General features: G+C 40.6%; 1 protein-coding gene across 1 annotated transcript in view; it reads right to left on the bottom strand.

The window, feature by feature from the left end:
* Positions 1 to 25,899, bottom strand: part of ADGRV1 (adhesion G protein-coupled receptor V1) — a 548,798-nt gene that overhangs the window by 84,835 nt on the left and 438,064 nt on the right. Inside the window, exon 87 of the mRNA XM_047730885.1 lies at positions 12,363 to 12,520. Coding sequence (XP_047586841.1) covers positions 12,363 to 12,520 — 158 coding nt within the window. The remainder of the gene's footprint in view (positions 1 to 12,362; positions 12,521 to 25,899) is intronic.

The raw sequence follows: 25,899 nt of genomic DNA, 5'->3' as shown, positions 1-25,899 counted from the left end.
AGGTCAAAGAGTACACAATACACCTAAGCAACAATGCCACTGTGATGCTTGTAGACACTGACCATATGTATACCACACTGACCATATCTTCTACTAACACCCAACTGAAACTTACTCACAATGTGCATCAAGATGGGAAGTAATTGGGGCACCTGGGTGGCTCACTTGTTAAGCATCTGCCTTCACCTCAGGTCATGATCCCGGGATCCTGGGATCAAGCCCCACATTGGGCTCCTTGCTCGGCAGGAAGACTGCTTCTTCCTCTCCCACTCCCCCTGCCTGTGTTCCCTCTCTCGCTCGCTGTATCTCTCTGTCAAATAAGTAAATAAAAACCTATAAAAAAAAAAAACATGGGAAGTAATTTTGATTCCATTCCCTCTCCTCCCTGACCACCATAACTGATGAAGTCAGCAAGTGAGAATGAATTCAGTTGTGTTGTCTAGGTCTGGATTTATAGAAATCATGGCACTTTTAGGCAACAACACGAGTTCATTATGGCTGCAGTACAGAGAGTTTATGTGGGTAAGTAGTGGCATTCTCCTTTCATCCTACAGTCTAGAGATTACTATTGAATGATTTTAATGTGATCAGTTTCAGTTTTTAGATAGTTCAGTGTAGAATGGAGACAGATAAGAATTGAGAATATCAGTCTGAAGACAGTTGCAACTGTCTAGGTATAAGATGATGGGGGAGTGGGGGCACCTGGGTGGCTCAGTGGGTTAAATCCTCTGCCTTTGACTCAGGTCATGATCCCAGGGTCCTGGGATGGAGCCCCACATTGGGCTCTCTGCTCAGCAGGGAGCCTGATTCCTCCTCTCTCTCTGCCTGCCTCTCTGCCTACTTGTGATCTTTGTCAAATAAATAAATAAAATCTTTTAAAAAAACTTAAAAAAAAAAAAAAAGATGATGGGGGAAATAACCGAAGCACTGTGGACTGAACTGTGTCCCTCCAAAAGTCATATGTTGAAGTCCTAACCCTCAATATAATGGTATTTGGAGATGGGGACTTACAGGGTAATTAAGTCATGAGAGTAGAACCCTTGTGATGAGATAAGAGTGCTTATAGAGATTTTATTTTATTTATTTGACAGAGAGAGATCACAAGTAGGCAAAGAGGCATGCAGAGAGAAAGGGAAGCAGGGTCCCCGCTGAACAGAGAGCCTCATTTGGGGCTCGATCCCAGGACCCTGAGATCATAACCCGAGCTGATGGCAGAGGCTTAACCCACTGAGCCACCCAGGTGCCCCAGGATTAGAGTGCTTATAAAAGAGACAGGAGAGAACTATCTTTCTTTCATGTGAGGACACAGCAAGAAAATGGCCATAGCAACCTAGGAAGAGGGCTTTTGTCAGGAGCTGAACGGGCCAACATCCAGCCTGTGGTACTTTTCAGACTCTCGAACTGTGAGGAATAAATTTCCATTGTTTAAACCACCCAGTCTACGGTATTTTGTTGTGGCAGCCCAAACTGACAACTATACCAGGCATAATCATGAAGAGAGAGAGAAAAAAAAAGGAAGGCATATTTGAGAGATATTTAGGAACCATATAGGACACAGGAGTTACATATCTGACTGTATTCCATATCAATTACATATTGGGAGAGTTGTTATGGTAACAAAAATACCAACATACACTGAGTGCTTAGTATGTTTCAGAGAGTGTACTAAAGGTTTTATATGAATCAACACTGAATCCTTCTAAGAGCTCTATAAAGGTTATTATCATTATTATGTCTGCACTACATGAGAATAGTGAGGACAACTAGCTGTGTTTTAGTGCCAGCTGGAGAGCGGGCAGTCTTTCTCAGAAATGAGAAATTGAAGGAATAATTTACCAGACCCGATCGCTTCAAATTCTTTCTGGGAAATGGAGTCTAATAATTACTTTTATGGAATCAGTGTTTTCTAGGTTTAGTTTAATGTTTACACGTTATTTTTCTCAATGAAAGTTTTTTTTTTTTTTAAGATTTTTATTTATTTGAGAGAGAAAACATGAAAGAGTGAATGAGTGAGCATGAGCATGGAGCTCCCACTGAGCAGGGAGCCCAAAATGGAGCTCAATCTCAGGACCCCAGGATCATGACCTGAGCTGATGGCAGACACTTAACCAACTGAGCCACCCAGGGGCCCCTCAGTGAAACTTAAAAAAAAAATAATCTCTATACCTAATTTTTGGCTTAAACCCAGGACCCCAAAATTGAGAGTCATGTGTTCTACCAAATGAAACTTCTGATAACAAAATGGGAAGCAGGGGGAGCTGGAATAATGATTCCTGCTTCAGAGGATTCTTGTAAAAACTGAGATAATATATACAAAATGCTTAGCTCAGTGGCTAGCATATGGTGAGCCCTAATTGTCAGTGGTGCTGAGGGTAATGACCATGACCACCAGGACAGAGTTCACACCTGCCACTTGTACGTAGGTCAGCCCTTTACTCTTTCTTCCAATATCTTATCCATACTCATTGCTCTCTGCTCACCTAGAAAACAAATGTAAATTGAACAGTTTCATACTGAAATAGCCTCCACAGAGAACTTCCCTTGTTCTTATCAGTATCCAAAGAGGCTGGTAAGGTAAAGGAGGTTCAATGAGGTAAAGATATTCAGCAAACTTGAGTTCTAGAAAGATTCAGCTCTGTTACAAATGATCAGTCCCTTTTTTTCTTTGGTTACATGTGTAAATCAGGAGTTGAAACAGAGATTTAAGCTTTCTCTCAATTCTACTATTTTATTTTTTTCTTTTCTTTCTTTTTTTTCAAGATTTTATTTATTTATTTGACAAAGAGGAAAAGCAAGCAGCGGGAGTAGGAGAGGGAGAAGCGGGAGAAGCAGGCTTCCCGCTCAGCAGGGAGCCCAATGTGGGATTGGATCACAGGACCCTGGGATCGTGACCTGAGCTGAAGGCAGACACTTAACAACTGAGCCATCCAGGAGCCCCTATTTTTTTTTTTTCTTTTTATTTGAACGTCCTAGGCCTTAGGAAACTGACTTCTGATATTACTGTTCCTAGAATTTTTAAAGGCTGCAGAAAACAAACATTCAGGGACTACACATCATCTTTCAGGTTCAGAGATTTCTAATTTGAATCTATAAAAAGACTGAGGTCCTAGACATAAATCTAAGCCAAGGATGAGTATCTATAAAGTTTCTTTAAATGTTCTGGATTTTCCCTACCACCACTGGCAAAATGTGGGAAGACTGAATTGTGCTCACAAAGCTTTTTCAAGCTCAAGTGGAAGAGACTATTCATTGTCAAGTGAGAAGCTCTGGGGTTTTCCTTAAGTCCCTAGGCATTGTTTTTTCATCTTCTTTTTAGCAGTGGGACTGGGAGTAGACTGCAAACCAGCAGCTTCCTGCCAAGGACATGTGAAACCTGTTATATTGGTCATTCTGGAGCCTATTCAAGCACATGCTGTTACTAGGTAAGATTACTTTTACTTTGCTTTAGTGGAAGCATCAACTTTGCCTTAGGAAACAAAAATCCTACATCCCCCCACCCCGCATTTTTATTTATAAACCACGTCTGTTTCTGCAAGCACTAAAATTTGAAGTGACAATGGCATACTTAGAATTTTGATGTGAGAATCATAAGGATTCCAGAACCAGAGTGTTTCAGCTATTGATTGCTACGTAATAAACCACTACAAAACCTAGTGGCTGAAGATAATTTATGACTTCTCACAATCATACAGTCTGCGCTGGGCAGTTTTTCTCCTCTGTGCGGGGTCTCCTCAGGCTGGAACCTACAAGAAGGCTTCTCCACTCACATGTCTGGAATCAGAGTTGGGATACCTGAAACAACTTGCCAGCATGTCTATTCACATGGCCACTCTGCATGACTAGCTTGGGGTTCCTAACACCATGGTGGTCTCAGAGTAATTGGACTTTTGGTGGCGGACTTCCAAGAGAAAGGAAGCTGAGAGTGCTAGTCTTCTTAAAGGCTAGGCCCATTATGGGGCAGCCTCACTCGAATCACGTTATACGAGTCTGAGCAAGTACAGATTTCAAGGGAGGGGAAAAAAAGACTCCACCACTTTCTGTGAGGAGAAGCACACATGCAAAGGGAGGGGCCTTCTCTGGAGAACACAGCACAGAGTGTACTGCACTTGCCAGGAGCTCTTTCCTTTTCTTCTTTTTCCTTTGGATTTCGCTGAGTTTCCCGAAACTCTTTCTAAAATTTTCAAAACGTCCAGAGAGAAAAAAGTCACTCAATTTTAGGGTACAAGGGATCATACATTATATATATACCCATTATAGCAAATTTTCCATGATTTTCATAATTTTGATGCAATCTTTGCTTATTTTACTATTGTTGTTCTCTCTCAATATGAGGAAATGGAGCCTCCAAAAAAAAATGGAAGCACTCACCCTCGAATACGCTCCCAAGTAGAGAAGTGGTCATGAGAGCAGCGGAGATTCCACACAACTCAGATTTATGCTGCCCACAGGTAGCTGGATCAAGCCACCATTACCTTTTTAGATAACATACTGACACATATGTGTGGGCTTTTATAAGAAAGGGATTTGTAATCAGCTACTTCCTCTTCTTATTCAAATTAGTTTTCCTTCCCTGATCCATGAATCATTCCTCACATAGGAATTGGATGATGATTCAGAAAGAACCAGTAAATTCTAATGAGCCTAAAAAGAGAGACAAGCTTATCATTGCCAGAGATCAAAACCAAACCCTAAAATTATAGGCTTTCTTTAAAATGCTGTTTCAGACAGTGAAATCTAGCTCAGGGAACATACCTTTTACCTGACTCATCCTCCCTGCCCGCTCGCCCCACTGAAGGGAAGAGGAGGCCAGTGAATCTCATTAGGAGCCACTGACCTTTGAAAATGTGGTTCACAGCAGGCTGACAGCTAAAGGGCCACAGAAGGCCAGATCACCACCCCAGACCATACTCAGAAAAGGAAGGGGTTGACAGTGGCCATCTTTGGGAGACTACAGCATAAGAATGCATTTTATTCACGGGCAGCTCCTTCTCTGTCTCCCTCTTTCCCTTAAATTTCACTGAGTTTATCTGAACTCTGAAATTAAAGGCTAGCAGGACCAAAACAGTCACTCAAAATACAGAGGGTAAAGGGACTGGTACTTAGCAGTCATAACCACACACAGCAGTGTTGATAGAAGATTGCTCGTGTTGTCAGACACATCTAATCTGCATAGGAGTGATTCGTTTAGAGAATGGTTTTATAGAAATATGGAAGATTCCAGGCCTAACGAAATGATTGATGCAAGTTCTCCATTTACTCAAAGAGGCCTGATGCTGGAGTTAACTAATCACGTCTGTTTACCAAACCTAAAACTCGAAGGTTAGTAAATAATCATAATCAGCCCAGGTACCTAAACACAAAATCCAGCTTGGCTATAAAGGAAGCTATGAACTGACCTTTCCTTCTCATAATGCACCTGACTCCTTGCTAAAAGTGATTTATAAACAAACAAAAAAACCCTTGGCAATGTATGACCCCAAATACTCAAAATTTAAACATCATTTGGAAAACTAGGAAACTGTGCTTTTATAAGAAAAGGAGAGTCACTTGCAGCTCCTCATTCCTTACTTGAGAATCTACTTTTCATGATACCATCTACCTGAAAATGCTCATACAGTTAAAGAAAAATGCAGGGCAAAATCTAACTAAATTATAAACCACCTAAGCTGTCTTACGGGGAAAAAAAAGGCTGCCTTTGGGTATGCTTGGAACCACAGAACCAAGTGGGACAGGCTTGAGCCTAATTAGAACCACCTTCCTTCTCAGGTATTAAATGTACATGGGGTAGAAAAACTGCAGGTTTCTCAGAGGAAAGTGGAGAAGAGCTGGGCACTGGTCTGTGTGTTGCCTCTGAAGTTGAGGGTCACAGAGAACTTGGTGGCCTGTGTTTCATTGTGGCATCTCAATTCTGGAGTGGGGGGGTGGCCACTTATAAACAATACAGAATATCAGAAGCGAAGAAAAGGGGTTCAGGGGCACATGGGCGTCTCAGTGGGTTAGGCCTCTGCCTTTGGCTCAGGTCATGATCTCAGGGTCCTGGGATCGAGCCCTGCCTCGGGCTCTCCACTCAGCAGGGAGACTGCTTCCCCCTCTCTTTGTGCCTGCCTACTTGTGATAACTCTCATCCTGTGTATCAAATAAATAAATAAAATCTTAAAAAAAAGAGAGAGAGAGAGAGAGAAAATGGTATTCTTGAAAAAAAAAAGAAAGGAAAAGGGGTTCATTCTCCAGTTTTTCAAAAATACAGACATGGGAATTTTCAAAAGGTACTTTGTGCTTTGCTAATATACTGTACTTTCCAGCATTCTCTCAACCCCCTTTTTATAATGTAGGTATTTACTTTATGTGTAATTGTGTTAATTTTTGTTCAGTACTGAAAAACTCTCAACCATTCATTACCTCTTCAAATCTTCCTTTTCTCCACTCCCTATATATTTTTCTCTGGCCATTTCTTCTCATACCTCCTAGCTTAGTTTTGGTATATTCTCTTTTTTATATGTCACCTTGTTGAGTTCCTCAGTCCTAGCATCAGATTCTAATTCATTCCTCGTCTCTGCTTCTCACCTGGGGTTTATCTCAAATATTAAGGTATTTTAAAGTTTCAAAGAGTATATTTTTCAGTGCTAAGATTTCTGATATTTGCCTATTTATATTTATTTTTGTTTCTTATGTTTCATTGTTTTTAGTGGATAAATATTTCTTTATATGGGGGTCAGCTGTTAAACTTTTTCTGTAAATGGCCAGATATTAAGGGTTTTGCAAGCCACATGGTCCCAGTTGCAACAACACAGATTTAACTCCGCTTTGTGAGAGCAGCCATAGAATATATATAAGCAAATGGGTGTAGCTCAGTTCCAAGAAAAATTTACTTACAAAAACAGGTCACGGCAGCCACTTTGGAAAACAGTGTGGCAGTGCCTCAAAATATTAAACACAGAGCTGGCATATGACCCAGCAATTCCATTTCTAGGTATATACCTAAGAGAAATGAAAACCCATGTTAATACAAAAACTTGCATACGAATGTCCATAGCACATTCTTTGTAATACCCAAAAGGTGAAAATGACCCAAATGTCCATCAACTGATGAACAGATAAGCAAAATGTACTGTACACATACAGTGGAATATTATTTGTCAGTTAAAATAACAATAACAAAGTGCTGGTACCTGCTAAAATACACAGGAACTTTGAAAACATTACGTTAAGTGAAGGAATCCAGACACAGAAGACCACATATTCTATGATCCAATTATTGGAAATGTGTAGAATAGACATATCTATAGAGACAGGAAGTTGATTAATGGTTACTTAGGGCCTAGGGAAGTGTAGGATGGGGAGCGCCTGCTAATGGGAATGGGGTTTCTTTCTGAGGTGACGAAAATGTTCTAAATTAGCTTATGGTGATCGTCACACGATTATATAAATATACTAAAGACCACTGACCTACACAATTTAAACAGATGACCTTCCCCTGTAAATGACACCTCAAAAAGGTGCTAAGGAAGAGAGGACATGGGCAAACAGGTAAGCAGCCAGGAGGGCCACAGTCTGAGGATTCCTGCTCTGTATTTTCTAGGATCCTAACATACTTCTCAAAGTTATTTATAGTTTATTGTCTATTTAAATTCTTTTCTGGCTTAAATTCAGCCTTTTTTTTTTTTTAAGATTTTACTTATTTATTTATTTGACAGCAAGAGATCACAAGTGGCAGAGAGGCAGGCAAAGGGGGGCGGGGAAGCAGGCTCCCTGCTGAGCAGAGAGCCCGACGTGGGGCTCGATCCCAGGACCCTGGGATCATGACCTGAGCCGAAGGCAGAGGCTTTAACCCAATGAGCCACCCAGGCACCCCTAAATTCAGCGTTTTGATGGCTGACTTTAAGGGCTGTTCGTTTTCCTCCAATGTTTGAGACTTCTATATGGAGCTAATCCTGAGTAGAAAGCATTTGTCTCTGCTTTTTCTCTTTGTCTGCTTACCTTTTTCTGTCAAATGTTTCATGGGCACCTCCGGTCAGCTCTCCTGTTCCAAGAGAACTAGTTCGATGTCTTGGGCTTCCTGTCCCCATGGCGACATGTGATAGGATAGCTATTCAGTCCACTAACTCTGAGAACTGGGCCCAGGGAACTGAGGAGATGCTTTGCCTCCATTCTCCCTGGACTTCCAAAGGCCTTTAGCCAAGTGCAGGCTACGGCGCCAGGGCTTTCTCAGGCTTCTTTCATGCAGGCGCTACTGCTCCAGTCTCCCTGTCTTAGGTGAAATCTTTTAGGTCCCAGTTCACCCCACGGCAGTTGAGCTACTCCTGCAGCCACTGGCTTGTGGACACAAAAAACACTGGGCCCATCATTTCAGTCCAGTTTACTACTTTGTGTTCCTGCTCTGTTTCTGAGCCACAGAGATGTCCACTTTAAAAAAAATATTTTCCCTTGGGATGCCTGGGTGGCTGAGATGGTTAAGCGTCTGCCTTAGGCTCAGGTCATGATCCCATGGTCCTGGGATCAAGTTCTACGTCAGGTTCCCTGCTCAGCAGAGAGTCTGCTTCTCCCTCTCTCTCTGCCTCTCTGCTTGTGCTCTCTCTCTCAAATGAATAAATAAAATTTTTAAGAAAAAAATTTTAAAAAATAAATGAAAAATACCTTCTCTTGTTCTATTGTCTCTTAACTCTTATGTGAAGGCTCCTATGGGGCACGGCAGAGGACAATACACAGATCTACAGTGCCATCCTGACTGGACACTTCTCAAGGCAATGGAATTTTAGCAACAAGATTCAAAAAGGGCATCAAATGCTCCTTGGTGGAGTAGACGTGTTTTTTCTTTTCTTTTTTTCCTTCTAGCAATCTTGAATTTGGAATATGTGGAGTATTTTCAAAAGGAGGTGTATTATAGTAGGTTGCAAATAAAATAGAAAAGATAAGGCCAGCAGTCAGAGGTGAACACATATTTTTGAGAATCTCAGAAGTCAAGAAAACAATTATAGCCCCAATGATAATAACGTTCAAAGGGATATCTACAAACAGATCAACGAAATAAACACTCTAATTTTTACTTTTGGTGACTCCTCTTCTTTTCAGTGCTATATTTAGCTTAAGGATACAAACCTATATGATTTTATGGTACATCTGTGATTAATTTATTCATTTATTGTATGAACTATTAACAATAGTTAATTAATATTAACAAATATTAACTATGCTCTTGCTAGCCACTGAGTACTCTAAAAGGCCATGGTGATACAGTAATGAATCATAAATGGCCCTTGCACTCCAAGAATTCCAAATTTATTAATGAAATCAACCACACACACCAAAAGAAGTCACCATTTCATTCTAAGATAAGTGCTATAATGGCTGTAGGGGAAAAGTGCCTCAAAGGCATAGATGAGGAAATAGGCAATTTTTACTTGGTGTGGTTCTGTGAAGAGGCAATCGTAATTCAGAGAAGAGGTAGCACGATGGGAACTTTCAGAATTTCTACAGAAGACTGAGTAGTACTTTGTTGAAAGGGAGGTCTAGGGGAATTAACTTGTACTTATCCAGCAAACCATTTTTACTTAGATTATGGGTGTATTTTGGACAGCTGTGGGGAGTGAATGGAGAATATGAGAGGGTAATAAAACCCTCCCACCTCTCTCTCATCCACATTTCCCCACATTACTTACTAAACACACAGATTTTTATCAACTAATAATGAAGAGTTCAAAGTAGAGGTCTCCTTACATGAGCAAAGATGGTGGGATCAGGTAATTTTAGGAAAGAGTAAATACATGGCATGGTCAGAAGGCAGAATAAATAGTAACTGACTTGGGGATGAAAAGACGGCCTGGGTGGGTGGACAGTAGGGACTCCTATATTGTAGGCCAAAGAGACTGGCTTTTTTCTCAGGCAATGAGAGAGAACCTGAATGGCTGTAATGCTGGAGAGAGGGAATCCACTTTACATTGCTGAAATACAGACATCTGAGAAAATGAGATGGAAAAGAAAAAGACTAGAACTAGTGACCATCAAGGAAATACTGTAAGAGTCCAAGTGTGAAATACTGACTATTAGACCAAATAGTCATGGGAATGGGGGAATTAGAAATATAATAATTTTATTTGAAAAGCTATAATAGAACAATACTGCTATTAATATTTCATGGCAAGAGGTTTCCTTAGTTGGGAAACAAGTGCTGAAGCTTTTAGCATTATGTTTAATGCTTGAGGGCTATGTTTTTCAGATAATTGGAGTATTATTATCTACTATATCTATGATGGAGCATATCCAAAAGGTGATTTAGCCATGAAGAAGAATTAACTCATTACATTAGGCCCTTATGTTTCACTTTTGAAAACATGCAAACACTAGCATTTTTTTTAACTTTTTTTTTTTTTAGATTTTATTTATTTATTTGACAGACAGAGATCACAAGTAGGCAGAGAGGCAGGCAGAGAGAGACTAGGAAGCAGGCTCCCCGCTGAGCAGAGAGCCCGACGTGGGGCTCAATCCCAGGGCCCCGGGATCATGACCCAAGCCGAAGGCAGAGGCTTTAACCCACTGAGCCACCCAGGGGCCAAAACACTAGCATTTTATTATTATACAGAGAAGAGAAGAAATCTTATCATTTGGGGAAAGAAACAAACCTTCTGTTCAAAAAAGAACATGTATAAATGAATCCCAGGGGATGTCTGGGTGGCTCAGTGGGTTAAAGCCTCTGTCTTGGGCTCAGGTCATGATCTCAGGGTCCTGGGATCGAGCCCCGCGTTGGGCTCTGGGCTCTGCGGGGAGCCTGCTTCCTCCTCTCTCTGCCTGCCTCTCTGCCCACTTGTGATCTCTGTCTGTCAAATAAATAAATAAATAAATAAATAAATAAATAAATAAATAAATAAATAAGTCTTTAAAAAAAAAATGAATCCCAGGTTGAATAAAAAGCACAGTTTTTGGATAAATGTTATGTCCCATGAAAAAGTAGGATTTCTGGGGCGCCTGGGTGGCTCAGTGGGCTAAAGCCTCTGCCTTCCGCTCAGGTCATGATCCCAGGGTCCTGGGATCAAACCCCGCATTGGGCTCTTGCTCAGCGGAGAGCCTGTTTCCTCCTCTCTCTCTGCCTGTTTCTCTGCCTACTTGTGATCTCTGTCAAATAAATAAATTAAAAAAAAATAAAAAGAAAAAGTAGGATTTCTACATTGAATATTGTTTCTTTTTTTAAAGAATTTAAGATTAATTATAACTTTAAATAATATTTCTGCCCACATAATGACTGCATGCTTAAATGGGGAGGAAGAGAGAAGAGCTGGTAGATACAGCTATCCTACAAACTGGCCCCAACTAATGTCAAAAAGTCCCTTCTCTTTACCTCATGAGGAAAATCTTTTCCCGTGTTCCCTGACCCACTTTGGAAACTAGAAGGCACTTCATACAGTAGAGGGTCTCCTTTTCTTATCCTGTGACAATATCTATTGAGCTGATGATAATGTATTAAACACTATTCAAAGGACTTCATATATGGTATCCTGCTTAAACTTTGAAAAGCTCTGAAAATGTGAAAATTCCTCTCACACATTTGGCTTTAGATCTATAAAAACTTAGAGAAGAGGAGACTTCTTCACTGGCCCGAGGGATCCCAAGCCCCAGCTCATAAGATTCTCTCTAATGTCCCTGTCACTCACACCATTTTAGAGGGAATTTTCTCCATGCAGGTGTGTGGTTACTGTTCCTCATTAAGAAAATTCCTGAGAGACTCTAATCTAACAACAACAACAACAACAAGAAAGAATCAGATCATAAAAACCTATGTAAAGTATGATTCAAAGGGAAAAAATGAGCTGCACTGAAAGCCAATTTGAGTTGGAAAGACTTGCACTCTTAAGTAACCAGACATGTGTAGCCAGTTATGAAGCTCTCCGATCACAAATGTTTTTAAACATCTGTCAGCACAATCAGAACTCCACATGCAAACCACGGCACTCGTGAGCGTTAGGGAGGGTTGTCTGTGATGAAGTCTCAGAAGCTGAGAGAAATGAATAGATTTCACAGGCTGAACACAGGTTGTTCTTGCTTGACTTGAAAGCCTGGGGAAGCAGCTCCCAAGGCTGTGAGGCATTTACTTGAACATTAATATCTTAACGACAAAACTTGAGCTGGCTATAAAATCTATGAAGCCCTGAAGAAAGAGACATGTCAGAAAGTGCCAAGGAGTGGGGAAACTAAGGAGCCATAGCATAACTTATGGTTCAGAGCTGGAATCTGAGTCTAACTTCTCTTCCTCTCTCCCTCGCTCCCTCCCTCCCTTTCTTCCATCTTTTCCTTTCTTTCTCAATTATTCAGTGACGCTTTCCCACCATTAAGAAGTTCCCATCTCCAAAGTGCAAATAGGGTTCATTCCAAACCTGCAGCATTTGTTCTTCCTCTGAAGACATCATCATATGCTTTCCACTGTGGCTTCACCTGGTAGGCATGGATGAACACCACAAACACCACCACAAGGCACATTAAAGGAACAAGGGCCGCTGTGAACAGAGCTGCGTAGATGTTCGGGATGAAACACCTGGGAGAGAGAAGAGGCGACGAGAGAACTCAGACAACTTTTATATAAATGCTTTTATATTTGGAATGTGTTACGTCATCACTTTATACTAGCTCTCTGTATTGAAATGTTGGCAAAAGCCAATTTTCGGTTGCTAGATTGAAGCTTTGTTTGAGTAGAGGTGACAGGATTAAATCTAACGCACTGCTTCACAAAGTTGGTTCGAATGGACCATGCACATCCTGAGGTGCTCAGGAAACTTTAACAGAGGTCATGAAAAAATAAATTTGAGAAGTGCATGTTCATTGTTCTAGTTCTATCTTGTTGGCCGAATAGACCAAGGTCTCATTGAGCACTGCATAAAAGGCAGCATTGTTTAAAGGCAAATTTGAGGATTCCTAGGGCTCACTCTGTCATTTCCATAATCTTGTTTTTTGAAAGACAATTTTGTCATTTCTAAGTTATACATGTTCTTTTTTTTTAAACATTTTATTTATTTGAGAGAGAAAGAGAGAGTGAGAGAAGGAGCAGGGGAAGGGACAGAAGGAGCGAGAGAAGCAGGCTCCCTGCTGAGCAGGGAGCCCAACTCAGGATTCGATCCTAGGACTCCAGGATCGTGACCAGAGCGGAAGGCAGACACCCAACTGACTGAGCCACCTAGGTGCCTGTAAGTTACACGTTTTCCCAAGATCCATTAATTCTCTTAAAAATGATACCTTTCCCTTTGGAAGTTCTACTACACAACTGTATCTATGACTACTGGGAGTTTATTTAAATCAATGAGGTTCAAGGTAAACTCACATTATTTATTTTGGTAACACTGAAATTCCATGGAAAATGGTTTCAGGGATGTACCTGGAAATTTTTACTCAGTCATAAAATCCTCTTGTTCTTTACATAGGAAATATAAAAAATGTCAAAAAATGTCAAAATGAAGGACCATTAAATAGGCTCAATATGTAAAACTGTATTTTTGAAGTATTACAAAGAGCATACCTCCTACAACTTATAATAATATAATAGTTTTAATTACAAGAAATCTTTTTTTAAATTATAAGAAATCTTAATAGTAGGGAGTGAGTCCTGTCAAATATCTTTTCCTCACTTTTCCATTTTTAATATCTATAACCTAAGATTATAATAAAGCCAAAAATAATGGATTCTGAAGAAAACCCAAGGAAAAAGTATAAACTATTTAGAAGGAAACCTCAAAATCCAAAATATGGGTAATCAGGAGAAACAGCCATTCTAGCAACTGAGAAAAGCAGTGCTTCAATTTCATATTTAAAAAAGAGATACAGGGGGCGCCTGGGTGGCTCAGTGGGTTGAGCTGCTGCCTTCGGCTCGGGTCATGATCTCAGGGTCTTGGGATCGAATCCCGCGTCGGGTTCTCTGCTCAGCGGGGAGCCCGCTTCCCTCTCTCTCTCTCTTCCTGCCTCTCTGCCTCCTTGTGATCTCTGCCTGTCAAATAAATAAATAAATAAAATCTTTAAAAAAAAATAAAAAAATAAAAAAGAGATACATTATAGACCTTACTCAGGTATTATTTCTAATTAACATGACCTGGTAAATGTATTCCTCAAGTAAACAAGACACATTTCAAGAGATATTTCAATACACATTCTGCATCTGCAAAGAGATGTCAGAATGATGAATATCCTGGCTTTTAGAATTTAATTTGGACAGTACAAAGCCTGAATCATCCCTGTACTCTCATCTGTATGCCAGAAGACCTGTATCTTCCAGGTAAAAGGCATATAATTAAATAAAACAGGCAAACATTAATGGCTTTGATCTTGAATATATTTCTGCACTAAAAATAGCAGTCACGTTGGCTACTCATTTTCTGGATACTGACTTAAAACAATTGTTTTCATCTGAATTACAGATTCACTGGCAGATACTGGCTGAAAGTGGCTTGGACCAACACGGACACTGACAAAGGAAATCACACAGGCTTCTGCGCTTTATTTTTACCTTGAAAAATGTGTTCACAATTCAACTTCAGTCTGTAAAATGGGGTTACTGAATCTATTATGACCTGCTTGGGGATTAATTAACGTATCGTACCAAGTGCTTTGGCCTAGGCATGACCCTTCAATATCTACATTTCCCAGAGGCTGACCACGTTTGGTTCTCATGTCACTATTTGAAGGGCTTTCCTAAAAACTTTCCTTTACTTTAGAAAACAACTTTTGAAAGCAGAACCTCAACAAATGGCACACCAACCTGGGTGAAAAAAAATAAAAGAGGCAAAGTGAACCCCTAGGAAGTTAGAAGCAACCAGTAGCTCTTGGAAAGAGAAGGGAATCCTTTAAGTGCCACAGCTCTTAAAAACCTCCTTTGCAATTCTCCCTGCTTGTATGATGACTTGGTCATGTTGGCCCATTCTTTCAGAGAAGGGTAAGGAAAATTACCCAATCCTGAGGTGACCCATTTTCTCCCATTTCTTCAGAGCTGCACAAGTCATGGCATCTTACAAGTACTGGGCTGCTGAGAGTGCCCGAAGTTTGTCCTCCACATGGTCAACGTGGGGCCAGATCACTGATGAAGAGGGCTTTGGACCCACAGCATGCCTGGTCCTGGAGGCAGCCCCTCCTGCCCCTCCCCCCCATCTTGGCACTGCTGCTCTACATGGTCCTGCCCCCACCAACTCCTGTGTAGCTGTGACTCCATGCCAGTCTTTCTCCAACAAAAAAGGATCTGCCTTACGTACGTACATAGTACCTCTCTTAGGAACCAGGAAGCCAGACAACTCTTCTACAAATGCTACCAAATGAGGCAGTTGCAAATGAGATAGGGCTAAAAGGGTAACCGACCAGTGCAGGTAGCAGTCAGGGCCCCCACACACCCGGGACCCCATCCAAGGAAAGCAGGTGGAGAAGGCGGTGTCATTCCACATCCTCAAATTATATTTCATACAGGAACATTTTCTTTTAAATTCTCCTTATTTGATTTTTCCTTGAAAGCTAATAGATATTACTTGACTTTTCTGATCAATATTGTCTAAATGGGATTTCTACTGGTATAGACTAACACTTCTGACATAGGGGGGACCTGGGTGGCTCAGTTGGTTAAGCGTCTGTCTTCGGCTCAGGTCATGATCCCGGGGTCCTGGGATCGAGCCCCGCATCAGGCTCCCTGCTCAGCGGAGAGTCCGGTTCTCCCTCTCCCTCTGCCTGCTTGTGCTATCTCTCTCTATCTCTCTGTCAAATAAATAAATAAAATCTTGGGGGAAAAAAAGGGACAAAATGATATATTAAACAAACAAACACACCAGCAGCTTCTGACATAGGTTTAAAACTGCCCAAGATAAATGAAGTATATTCTACCCTTAAAAGAAAAGACAAAGAACAACAACAATGAATATGACAACAAGAAAAGAAAAAAAACACAAGCCTCACCAACCAGAATTTCTTTCAGTCCCATCAAATAAGATTATATAGTAGTACATCCAGGGCATTTGAGGATGAGATCATATGAATGTGGTGTGTGCAGTTAGGAAACTGTGACTATCACGTTAGAAATAGTTTCTGGAAAAAAATTTGGGAACAAATTCTCGGAAAAACAGAATGTAGTGTAAGAACTGAGAGACTGAATGCTCTGGGCACACAAGAGCTGGGGGGCAGCTGATTAACGCACTGGCAGCTACTGCTTCAACAACAACAGGTCTGGCCATCCCCAGAGAAATGGCTCTGCCTTCTCTTCTTTAAAGGGTGAGGAGAATGTGCTCCTTGTCATTACCAGCTCACCCAGCTTCAAAGTATTCTGGTGACCCTTCTCTCTTTCGGGGTTGATTTCTGGATTTTTGTAATCACACGATGAACTTTGTTCCATTTTAAACTTTCATGGGTAAATTTCCTTTCTTCTTCTTCTTATTTTTTTTCCTTTCTTATTATAACCCACAGATAATCTAATTCATTTCAAAATCTCATCAGGACGTCTTCCTTTTCTCTATTTTTGGCCAGATGATACAAGAAGATGCTGTTTCACTATCTTCTGTGTTCCCCCTTCCAGTCTACTCTTAGAGCATTCACAACACTTTATGTCACTTTCTAATTTAGTAAGATTATTACCTCCCCTAGGTAGTACTTTGTACTTACTGAAGTGTGTTCACTTGCAATATCTAACTTGGCGTAAAAAAAAAAAAAAAAATCATGTGGGTGGCATGGGGTATTTCAGTTTCTTTTTTCCTGTATGAAGTCAGCATAAGAAGGAACTCAGAAGCAAAGACGTCCAGGAGAGACATAAGCTCCCCTCACAACTGCTGAAAATACTGGGAAAGATGCTGGGAACTCCTTGTATGTGAGACTATGATTTGAGTCCATCTAAATTATATTTTAAAGAACAAGTTGACCCTGGGAAACCGGAGGGCTTGAAATTCAGGGTAACATCTGGATGACATAGGTAATAAAAAAAGAACTAGCTAATGAAAAAATAATACAGGTGACCCTTGAAAAATGCAGGGGTGAGTGGCGCTGACCCCCTGTTCCAGGCAAAAATCCACCTCTAGGGGGGTCTGGCTGGCTCAGTCAATAGTGCCTATGACTTTTTTTTTTTTTTTTTGCCAATGACTTTTGATGTCAGGATTGTGAGTTCAAGTCCCACGTTGGGCATAGAGACTACTTAATTAAACAAAAATTTTTTAAAATCCATAAAATTTTTGGCTCCCCAAAAACATAACTACTGATAGCCTACTGGTAACTGGAAGCCTTACTGATAAACATAATGGTTGATTAAAACATACTTTGTATGTGATAGGTATTCTACACTCTACAGTTGGAATAATGTAAGCTAGAAAAAAGAAAATGTTACTAAGAAAATCATAAGGAAGAGAAAATATATTTATAGTATTATTGTTATTTATTTATTTATTTATTTATTTTTAAAAAGATTTTATTTATTTATTTGAGAGAGAGACAGTGAGAGAGAGCATGAGCAAGGAGAAGGTCAGAGGGAGAAGCAGACTCCCCATGGAGCTGGGAGCCCGATGTGGGACTCGATCCTGGAACCCCGGGAACATGACCTGAGCCGAAGACAGTCGTCCAACCAACTGAGCCACCCAGGCGTCCCTATTTTTTTTTTTTAAAGCCATATATAAGGGGACCCACGCATTTCAAACTGTGTGGTTCAAGGGTCAACTCTAAATGTTTGTTTCCAGGGGCACCTGGGTGGCTCAGTGGGTTAAAGCCTCTGCCTTCGGCTCAGGTCATGATCCCAGGGAACTGGGATCAAGCCCCACATCGGGCTCTCTGCTAGGCAGGGAGCCTGCTTCCCTTCCTCTCTCTGCCTATTTGTGATCTCTCTCTCTGTCAAATAAATAAATAAAATCTGTAAAAAAAAATGTTTGTTTCCAAAGTCTTCTTTGTAAGTACTTTTCCTCAATAAGATGATGTAACAGTTATGACTCTGAGGCCCATGTGCCAACCTCCCACAGGTAAGTCTCCTTAAGATTTCCTGAATGATGGCACTTAACATCCAACATTTGTTGTTTCAACCAACTTTTTCTTTTTGAAACTCCTGGTGATATGCTACTTTACTTGAGGCTAAAGGAGATGGTTTGTCAGTTTCATCCTAGAAATTATTTAATGTATGATCAATCAAAAATGGTTCATTTACTGCAAATTGGTTTCTACTTTGTGTGGCAAGTACAGGGGCACCTGGGTGGCCCAGTCAGTTAAGCGTCCGACTCTTGACTTCCACTCAGGTCTTGATCTTAGGGTTGTGAAATTGTGAAACAGCCTGGTGTTGATACTGGGTTCTGAGCTCAGCACGGAGTCTGCTAGAGATTCTCTCTCTCCCTCTCTCTCTTCTCATCCCCCTGCTTGCTTTCTCTCAAATAAATAAATAAATCTTAAAAAAATGTGTAATATATCTGTTTCTTGGCCCTGGCCAAAAAATACAGATGTTATTCATTATGTAGATGCTTATCATTTATAAATGAAATCTAAGCCAATACTTGTGATTTCAATATTCCCTTCTATGTATGTCCAATTTACTTTCTTTACAGAGATGATATTATTTAACACAGATTTCTTATTCACCTATGAATTTGTGTGTATGCGTGTGTGTATGAATTTATTTGTACATATGTATGTATTTCCCGTCTCATCCAACATGGCTGGAGAGGTTGAGAGAAACACTTCAAACACATTAATTTTTCCTACTGAATAAATTTATGATGACATCAGAGAGAAGAGAAAAATAACAGTTTGGATTTAACGAGCTGCAAGCAGGAAAATATTTTTTCTTTCTGTCCTTCTACTGCAGTGTGTATAGCACTTTTCATACCAGGGGAAATCAACTGAATTCATTCATTCATTCATTTACTCATTCAGTCATTTATTTATAAGCCTAGTGTGGAACCCAATTCAGGGCTTGAACTCAAAACCCTGAGATCAAGACCTGAGCTGAGATCAAGAGTCTGACACTTAACTGACTGAGCCACCCAGGTGCCCTTGACTGCATTCTTAAATTGAGTGTTCCTTGAAGTTTAAACTTTATTTATTTATTTTTTAAATAAAGATTTCATGTATTTATTTGACAGAGAGAGAGACAGCAAGAGATGGAATACAAGCAGGGGGAGTGGGAGAAGCAGGCCACCTCCTGAGCAGGGAACCCGACATGGGGCTCGATCCGAGGACCCTAGGATCCTGACCTGAGCTAATGGCAGGTGCTTAATGACCGAGCAACCCAGGCGCTCTGAAGTTTAAACTTTAAACAAAAACAATATTAAGATTGAATTGCAGATAAGCCTTACAAAGTGAAACTGCACATTAGGGTAATGTATGGACTTAGAGACGAAGGAGAGGAACAAAGTATTTTCCTAGAGTGAGTTAGCTAGATGATGAAAACTATCTTAAATATTACTGCTACTATTCCTAATTCTACCAGCATTACTCATAATACTCGCAGTGATCATTTATTATGTGTCAGATATTTATGATATGCATTATCACACATAAACATCCCAACAATGTCACTAGCCTCATTGTGTATGTGGAAAAATAACATCTAAATAATAGAAGGTCAAAGAGCTAGCAGCACAAACAGGCTTATTTATTCTCACTGTTACCCCTACAATTCTAAAATTATTTCCACCATTCCAGTAAAGACATATTAGAGTTAGTGGTAAACATGCCAGTGTCCTCCTTGAGGATAGGAACTGTAATATTTTATTTTATTTTTTTAAAGACTTTATTATTTATTTATTTATTTATTTGACAGACAGAGATCCCCGCTGAGCAGAGAGCCTGATGCAGGGCTCGATCTCAGGACCCCGAGATCATGACCTGAGCCGAAGGCAGAGGCTTAACCCACTGAGCCACCCAGGCGCCCCTCGAAGTGTAATATTTTATTACATTCCTCCTGAAGAAATGTCTATTGCATAATCAGACCCTTGTTTATTGATGTAACTGATTTTTAGCACTTTTTAAAAATCACTCAAAAAAAAAAAAAAGAAAGAAAGGCAGGCACAGACAAACAGACAATCCTGCATTTCATTTGTGCCTAGTTCAATAATAACCCAAGTAATGTTTAAATATCTATCACATACTAGGTACAGTGTTGGATGTGAAAGAGCACATAAGATGCCTGGGGATGGTGCTTCCCATCCAGATGATTACATTTGTAAGTGCATAGCACTTCGGAATCTAGTCTTCTACTCAAAGTGTTGCTCCTTTATCAGCATCAGCAGCAGCACGGCCCAAGAACTTGTTAAAAATGCAGAATCTCACATCCCCATGACGGAGCTCCTGAAACTGCATTTTAACAAGATCCCCAGGTATTTCATGTGCACACTGGAAGTTTGAGAAGCACTGCTCTAGTGTACTCATGGGACATAAAGTAGCTCGATGTAATTAACAAATTAATCCTTACAACTCTTTGGCAGTGAAGCCAAGGGATTATGTAATCCCCAGGAGAATCAGACCCTGAGAATTCATAGTACATGGTGGTCACAGTAGCCTGAAGAACCAGACAGAAGGAAAAGCGGCAGGAAGCAAAAAAGAAGCCTGGAGTTAGTAACCTAAGCTTTCTGATCATAGGACAGGAGAGAGCTAGCAAATCACATGAGAATTGGACACAATAGGTCTGCAGATGGGCAGAGTGAAAGGAGAAGGGGAGTGCTGGGGCCATGGTGGGTGTGGATGGGAGGTAAATATTCAGTCTTGCTGCATCGAGAAACCCATGAAGGAACAGGTTTCTGTGAAGCGTGAGTGTGACTATGCTCCACAACTGCCCACACTACTCAAGGTTTCTGGAAAAGGTGAGCCCCTGTGCCATGCACCTCTATCCCCACACCCTCGCCTCAGATGATACCTTTGAGATAGATACCTGACCCAGAAGCAGCCATTCTTCTGGGTTGCCCCTCATTAATAACTTGGTGCTTCTGCTCTAGAAGTGGAGCTGAGCCAATCAACTTTCCGCTCTTAAGAATTTGACATGGAGGGGCACCTGGGTGGCTCAGTGGGTTAAAGCCTCTGCCTTTGGCTTAGGATCTGATTCCAGGGTTCTGGGATTTAGCCCCGCATCGGGTTCTCTGCTCGCTGGGGAGCCTGCTTCCCCCTCTCTCTCTGCCTGCCTCTCTGCCTACTTGTGATCTCTCTCTGTCAAATAAATAAATAAAATCTTAAAAAAAAAAAAAGAATCTGACATGGATAGTTGCCAGTTACTAGCGGGCACTAGAGCCGATGTACATTCAAGGCGGACATCTATACTGCAGTATATACACAATGGATACACAGAAGAAAGAGATAGACAGAGGGAGGAGGAGGAGGAAGGGTTGGAGGAACATCCAGATACTCACAAGCAGAAGCAAGAGGCTCTGTGGTCCCTGATAGATGAAGAGTATAGCCTTGGTTTTCAGCATTTTAATTTCAGATTCTCTGAGGACCAACTCACCTCATTATCGGCTTTTGAAATTCCATGAGAATGCTTGAGGCTGTCTACAACTCCACTCTCTTTAAGTAGCTTTAGTGGTTTTTTTTACATGCAACTATAATAGCCACAGTTAAAACACAGAAGTGAGTGAGTGATAGGGAAAGAGGGAGTACACACTGTAGTTTAAAGCAGCATTGTTCTTTAAAAAAAAAAAAAGATTTCATGTATTTATTTGGCAGAGAGAGAGAGAGAGACACTGAGACACAAGCAGGGGGATCAGCAGGCAGAGGGAGAGGGAGAAGCAGGCTCCCTGCTGAGCAGAGAGCCCAACATGGGGCTCGATCCCAGAACCCTGGGATCATGACCTGAGCCAAAGGCAGAGGCTTTAACCCACTCAGCCACCAGGCGCGCAAAGCACTGTTGCTTCTGTAGATACAGCAGGAGATCACGGCCATGTCTACCAGTTTCAGAGTTCATGCTACGCCATGGTTAGTGTTGCTAACTAACTTGATATACTGATTACTGCCTTTGAAGAAGCCAAAGGACCAACAAATAAGAATCAGTCTCACTTTTTAGTACTTAAAAGGTATCTCTCTGCTTATGTTATTTGAAAAGATTGAGCAAAGAACAACATAGACCTCTAGGAGCAATACTGTTTTATGTACTTCAAAAAGAGCTAATACTTGAATTCCTCAAGTATTAAACTGTCTAAAATTTCCAGTCAGATATATACCCCCCAAAAAACCTTTTATTATATATAATTAACTCTTGCTGAATGAGACAGTTGCCCACATCCCTAGCTCATTAAAAAGGTAAAATACATTTCTACATAGATTCCAAAGATAAAGAGTAGTCTCAAAGCACTAACAAAGGTTAGAGATGGTTGATGAAAAAATTCCGAAAATCACGATTCTGCAGATGACCTTGTCTTTTTCTCTTTTATTTTTCCAAGAAACTCAAGTCTGAGCAGTCTGTTCCCTGAACAACTTGGTGCTACTGTTGAAATCAGCCTATTGGCCAGTGCTTGCTGACTTTGTTCTAGGTAGGTTCCAGTGAATCAAGCCCTTTCAGAATTTAATCAGAATAAGGTCAGGCTGACTTGTTATTTGTTGCATGTACTAATGCTCTGTTCTTATAAAACAAAATTGTTCGGTACTGGAAAACGTCATTGTCCCGGTGCATTCAGAGGTGTGCTGCTCTTACCTATTACTCACCTAGCCTCTGAATGGATGGCTAAAAAGTTTTTTCCTGACTAATCATATCACCTTCTTGTATCTGAAGACAGTAAATTATAAGTTTTTCTACATTTATAAAAAAAAAATAGATCTGGGGCGCCTGGATGGCTCAGTGGGTTAAAGCCTCTGCTTTCAGCTCAGGTCATGATCTCAGGGTCCTGGGATCGAGTCCCGCATCGGGCTCTCTGCTCAGCGGGGAGCCTGCTTCCCTCCTCTCTCTCTGCCTGCCTCTCTGCCTACTTGTGATCTCTGTCAAATAAATAAATAAAGTCTTAAAAAAATAAATAAATAAAATCTTTAAAAACAATAGATCTATAGAGGTGACCACGGGAATACAAGATTGATGTCCAAATTTTTTTTCTGTTTTTGCACCTTCAACCTCCATTTTACTTCCTGCTTGCACCTGTGGACAGAGATCGTTGGGGTGGAAACCGTAGGAGGAGAGTGGCTTCAGGTGAGGCCGATCCCTCATCATAGGCAGGAGGCAGTACTTTCCATCTTAGGTCAGAACTGCAAAAGCAGTTTTCATTTTTTTGCACTTTAAATCTGAGATTTCATAAACTCAAAACAGTTAGTAATAGTTTAGAAGAGATTAGGGGCTATGTGTCATGTTATCATAAATATTACTTCCTTTTCCTGATGAAGACTTTGTAGGCTTTTATGTGCTCCTTCCCCAAATACTCTTGCAAAACACTTGAAAATGTTTCATTAGAGCCCATGAAAACTATAAGAAAAGTAGAAATGTAGGTCTCTGCTGGCAAGAGTGTGACTGTAATTACTCTAGTGATGATACAGCTATTTTAAGGGTTAATGAATTCTGACAGCAAGGGTGATGGTTTCTCCAGAGTGCAAAAATCACTTGGTAGAAGGCTAATCCAACGTTTATTTTATTTTTTAAAAAGATTTTATGTATTTATTTTAGAGAAAGAGAGAGTGTGTGGATGCAAGAGTATGAGCGGGGGCAGAGGGCAGAAGGAGAGAGAGAAGTAGACTCTCTGCTGAGTGCAGGTCCTGATTTCACACACCGAGCCCAAATCAAGAGTTCGATGCCCAACCGACCAAGCCACCCAGGCACCCCGATAATTCAATTTCTGGTCAATCATATTTTATTGATCAGTCGCCACATTACATTGTCCTGGAGATTAGGTCCACAGATTCCTCCGACTTTATGTGAAAGTCACAAATTCTCCAAGAGAAGATTTCTAGAGCATTCCCTGCCGATGTGCGCGCTCAATCCTACCTACACCTTGTATCACCTATAGTCACATCAATATTTACAGCACACTGCAATACGTGATGTTCCCAAATGCTGACATCGAGTCACTAAGACATTGTTACGTGAATTCAGTCATACTGTTTAAAATATACTATACACTTCCTTGCACTATTGGTAAAATTTTAATCTTAAAATCCTGAAAACAACGGGGGTAAATTGAGAAAATTGAGAAAACAAGGGAAATGTGACTAGTTGAGGTGATATGCCAGAGCCATTTTAAGGTCATTATCTCAGGTTGTACAAAACATAGTTATGCCTTCTCTCCAACACTCAGCTCTCATGCTGAGCTCATTTCAATTCTGATATCCTGAATTTCTCACTCAGCAAATATTTACAGGTGTTGATCTTCAAAGTAATCGGTTAGCACATCAAAGATGTGTTTTAGATATCTAACTCTTAATACGTTCATGCACGGTGGTTGCTAGAGCTGGTCTATAACATCACTGTTAATTAGTATTTGTCGAATGTTTTTAAATGTTCTGCGATATGACAGTTATAGCTGGAAACATAAGAAGTATAAAAGGCATAACTCATTTCCTGGAGAATCTTGGAGCAAAAAAAGAAAATGTAACAATAAGAGATTATTATAAAATCCCATAACACATTACCAACATGTGAGGGATATCTAATAAATGTTTAAAAGGGTAAGAAATATGGGCCACAATACCTGGGGGAAATGAGATAGAGTTCAGGGATTAATTTCAGAAAAGGAAAGTAAAACTGGAAGTAAAGGATATGGAGGCCAAAATTTCATCCACTTTATGGGAAATCCTGGGTTTTGAAGGGGAAATGACACATTTCACTTTCCTTGAAGCTTGGATATCTGAAGATTAGGTTATACAGCTATAGAAGCAATACTGAAAAGTCCCACGTTGTAAAGCTCTGAACTTGGCACCAGATAAAGTGATCTCCTTTATGATTTATGTAAAGAAGTTTTTCCTCAAAAGACAATAAATGATGTTGCTATTGAAGGTCTAAGTGTGGGAGGATGAAGAGAGTAGGTGGAAACCTCTTATTGGATTAGGGTAATACTGTCTACAAAAAAAGAGTGTACTTTTTAGGGGGCTCTGGAAAGCCCAAAAAGGCTCTGAAATCAGACTATTTGAACCACTCCTAGGTATACATTTTATTGACTGTGAATTGGGCCAATATTGAGCTGCTCCATACCTCAGTTTCCTAACAAGTAAAACAGAATAATAGCATCTCCCTCATAGGAGTGGAGTAAGAACTCAATGAGTTAATCCATGTAAAGACCTTGGATCAAAGCCTGGCATGCTGTAAGGTGCACAATAAAATATATTTCTCATTATTATTATCATCATTTATTACTAAGCCCCAAATCCTCATGTATAAGACTTAACCTTCACTTGAAGAAAAGGAAGATTCCAAATAGTAGGGAGCAAAGTGTAATATCTATCACCTTTATGTGTCAGGGAAATGTGCTGAACACTGTTGAGTTCAATGTTAGGAAGGTCTTTTACTGGGATTGTCAGGGAAGACTTCATGGAAGAGGAGGGAATTTGATATCAGTTTTTTCCCTTTCCAATTCCTTACCAATCAGTAGATTTTTAGTGATGCAATTATGCAAGTAAGATCTGCCTGTGTCCACAATGGCCCTACAAAAGGGGAAGGAAGAAAACTTTCCCTTTGCAGCTTTTCCCCATGACTCATGTGTTTCTGCAAGACCAGTTGTTGAAACTTGGTTCTAACTTGAAAAGTCAAGGTAACTTGGGGTCATTCAAAAAGAGGCAAGTAATAGAGAAGGCTGTCCCACATAATGTGATGCCACTACCAGAGGCTGACAAGCGGGCCTGGCCCAAAGCGTCCGCAGAAGCAGACAGAGCTGCTGATTCAGGGACTTCTCCGGGGATTGGAACTGCTGCTCTCTTACCTGTTGTACTCCTGTCTGTCAAATGCCTCAGGGAGAAGGCAAAGGATGCAGAAGGGGAAAAGCCAGTTAGCTGATGGTTTTCTAGAGGAGAGAGAATTTCTAGCTTCTTGGAAGCCCG

Source organism: Lutra lutra, chromosome 5 (assembly GCF_902655055.1).
Source record: "Lutra lutra chromosome 5, mLutLut1.2, whole genome shotgun sequence".
NCBI lineage: Eukaryota > Metazoa > Chordata > Mammalia > Carnivora > Mustelidae > Lutra > Lutra lutra.
The sequence above is the reverse complement of the archived record's forward strand: the minus strand, read 5'-3'. Positions and strand labels throughout refer to the sequence as shown.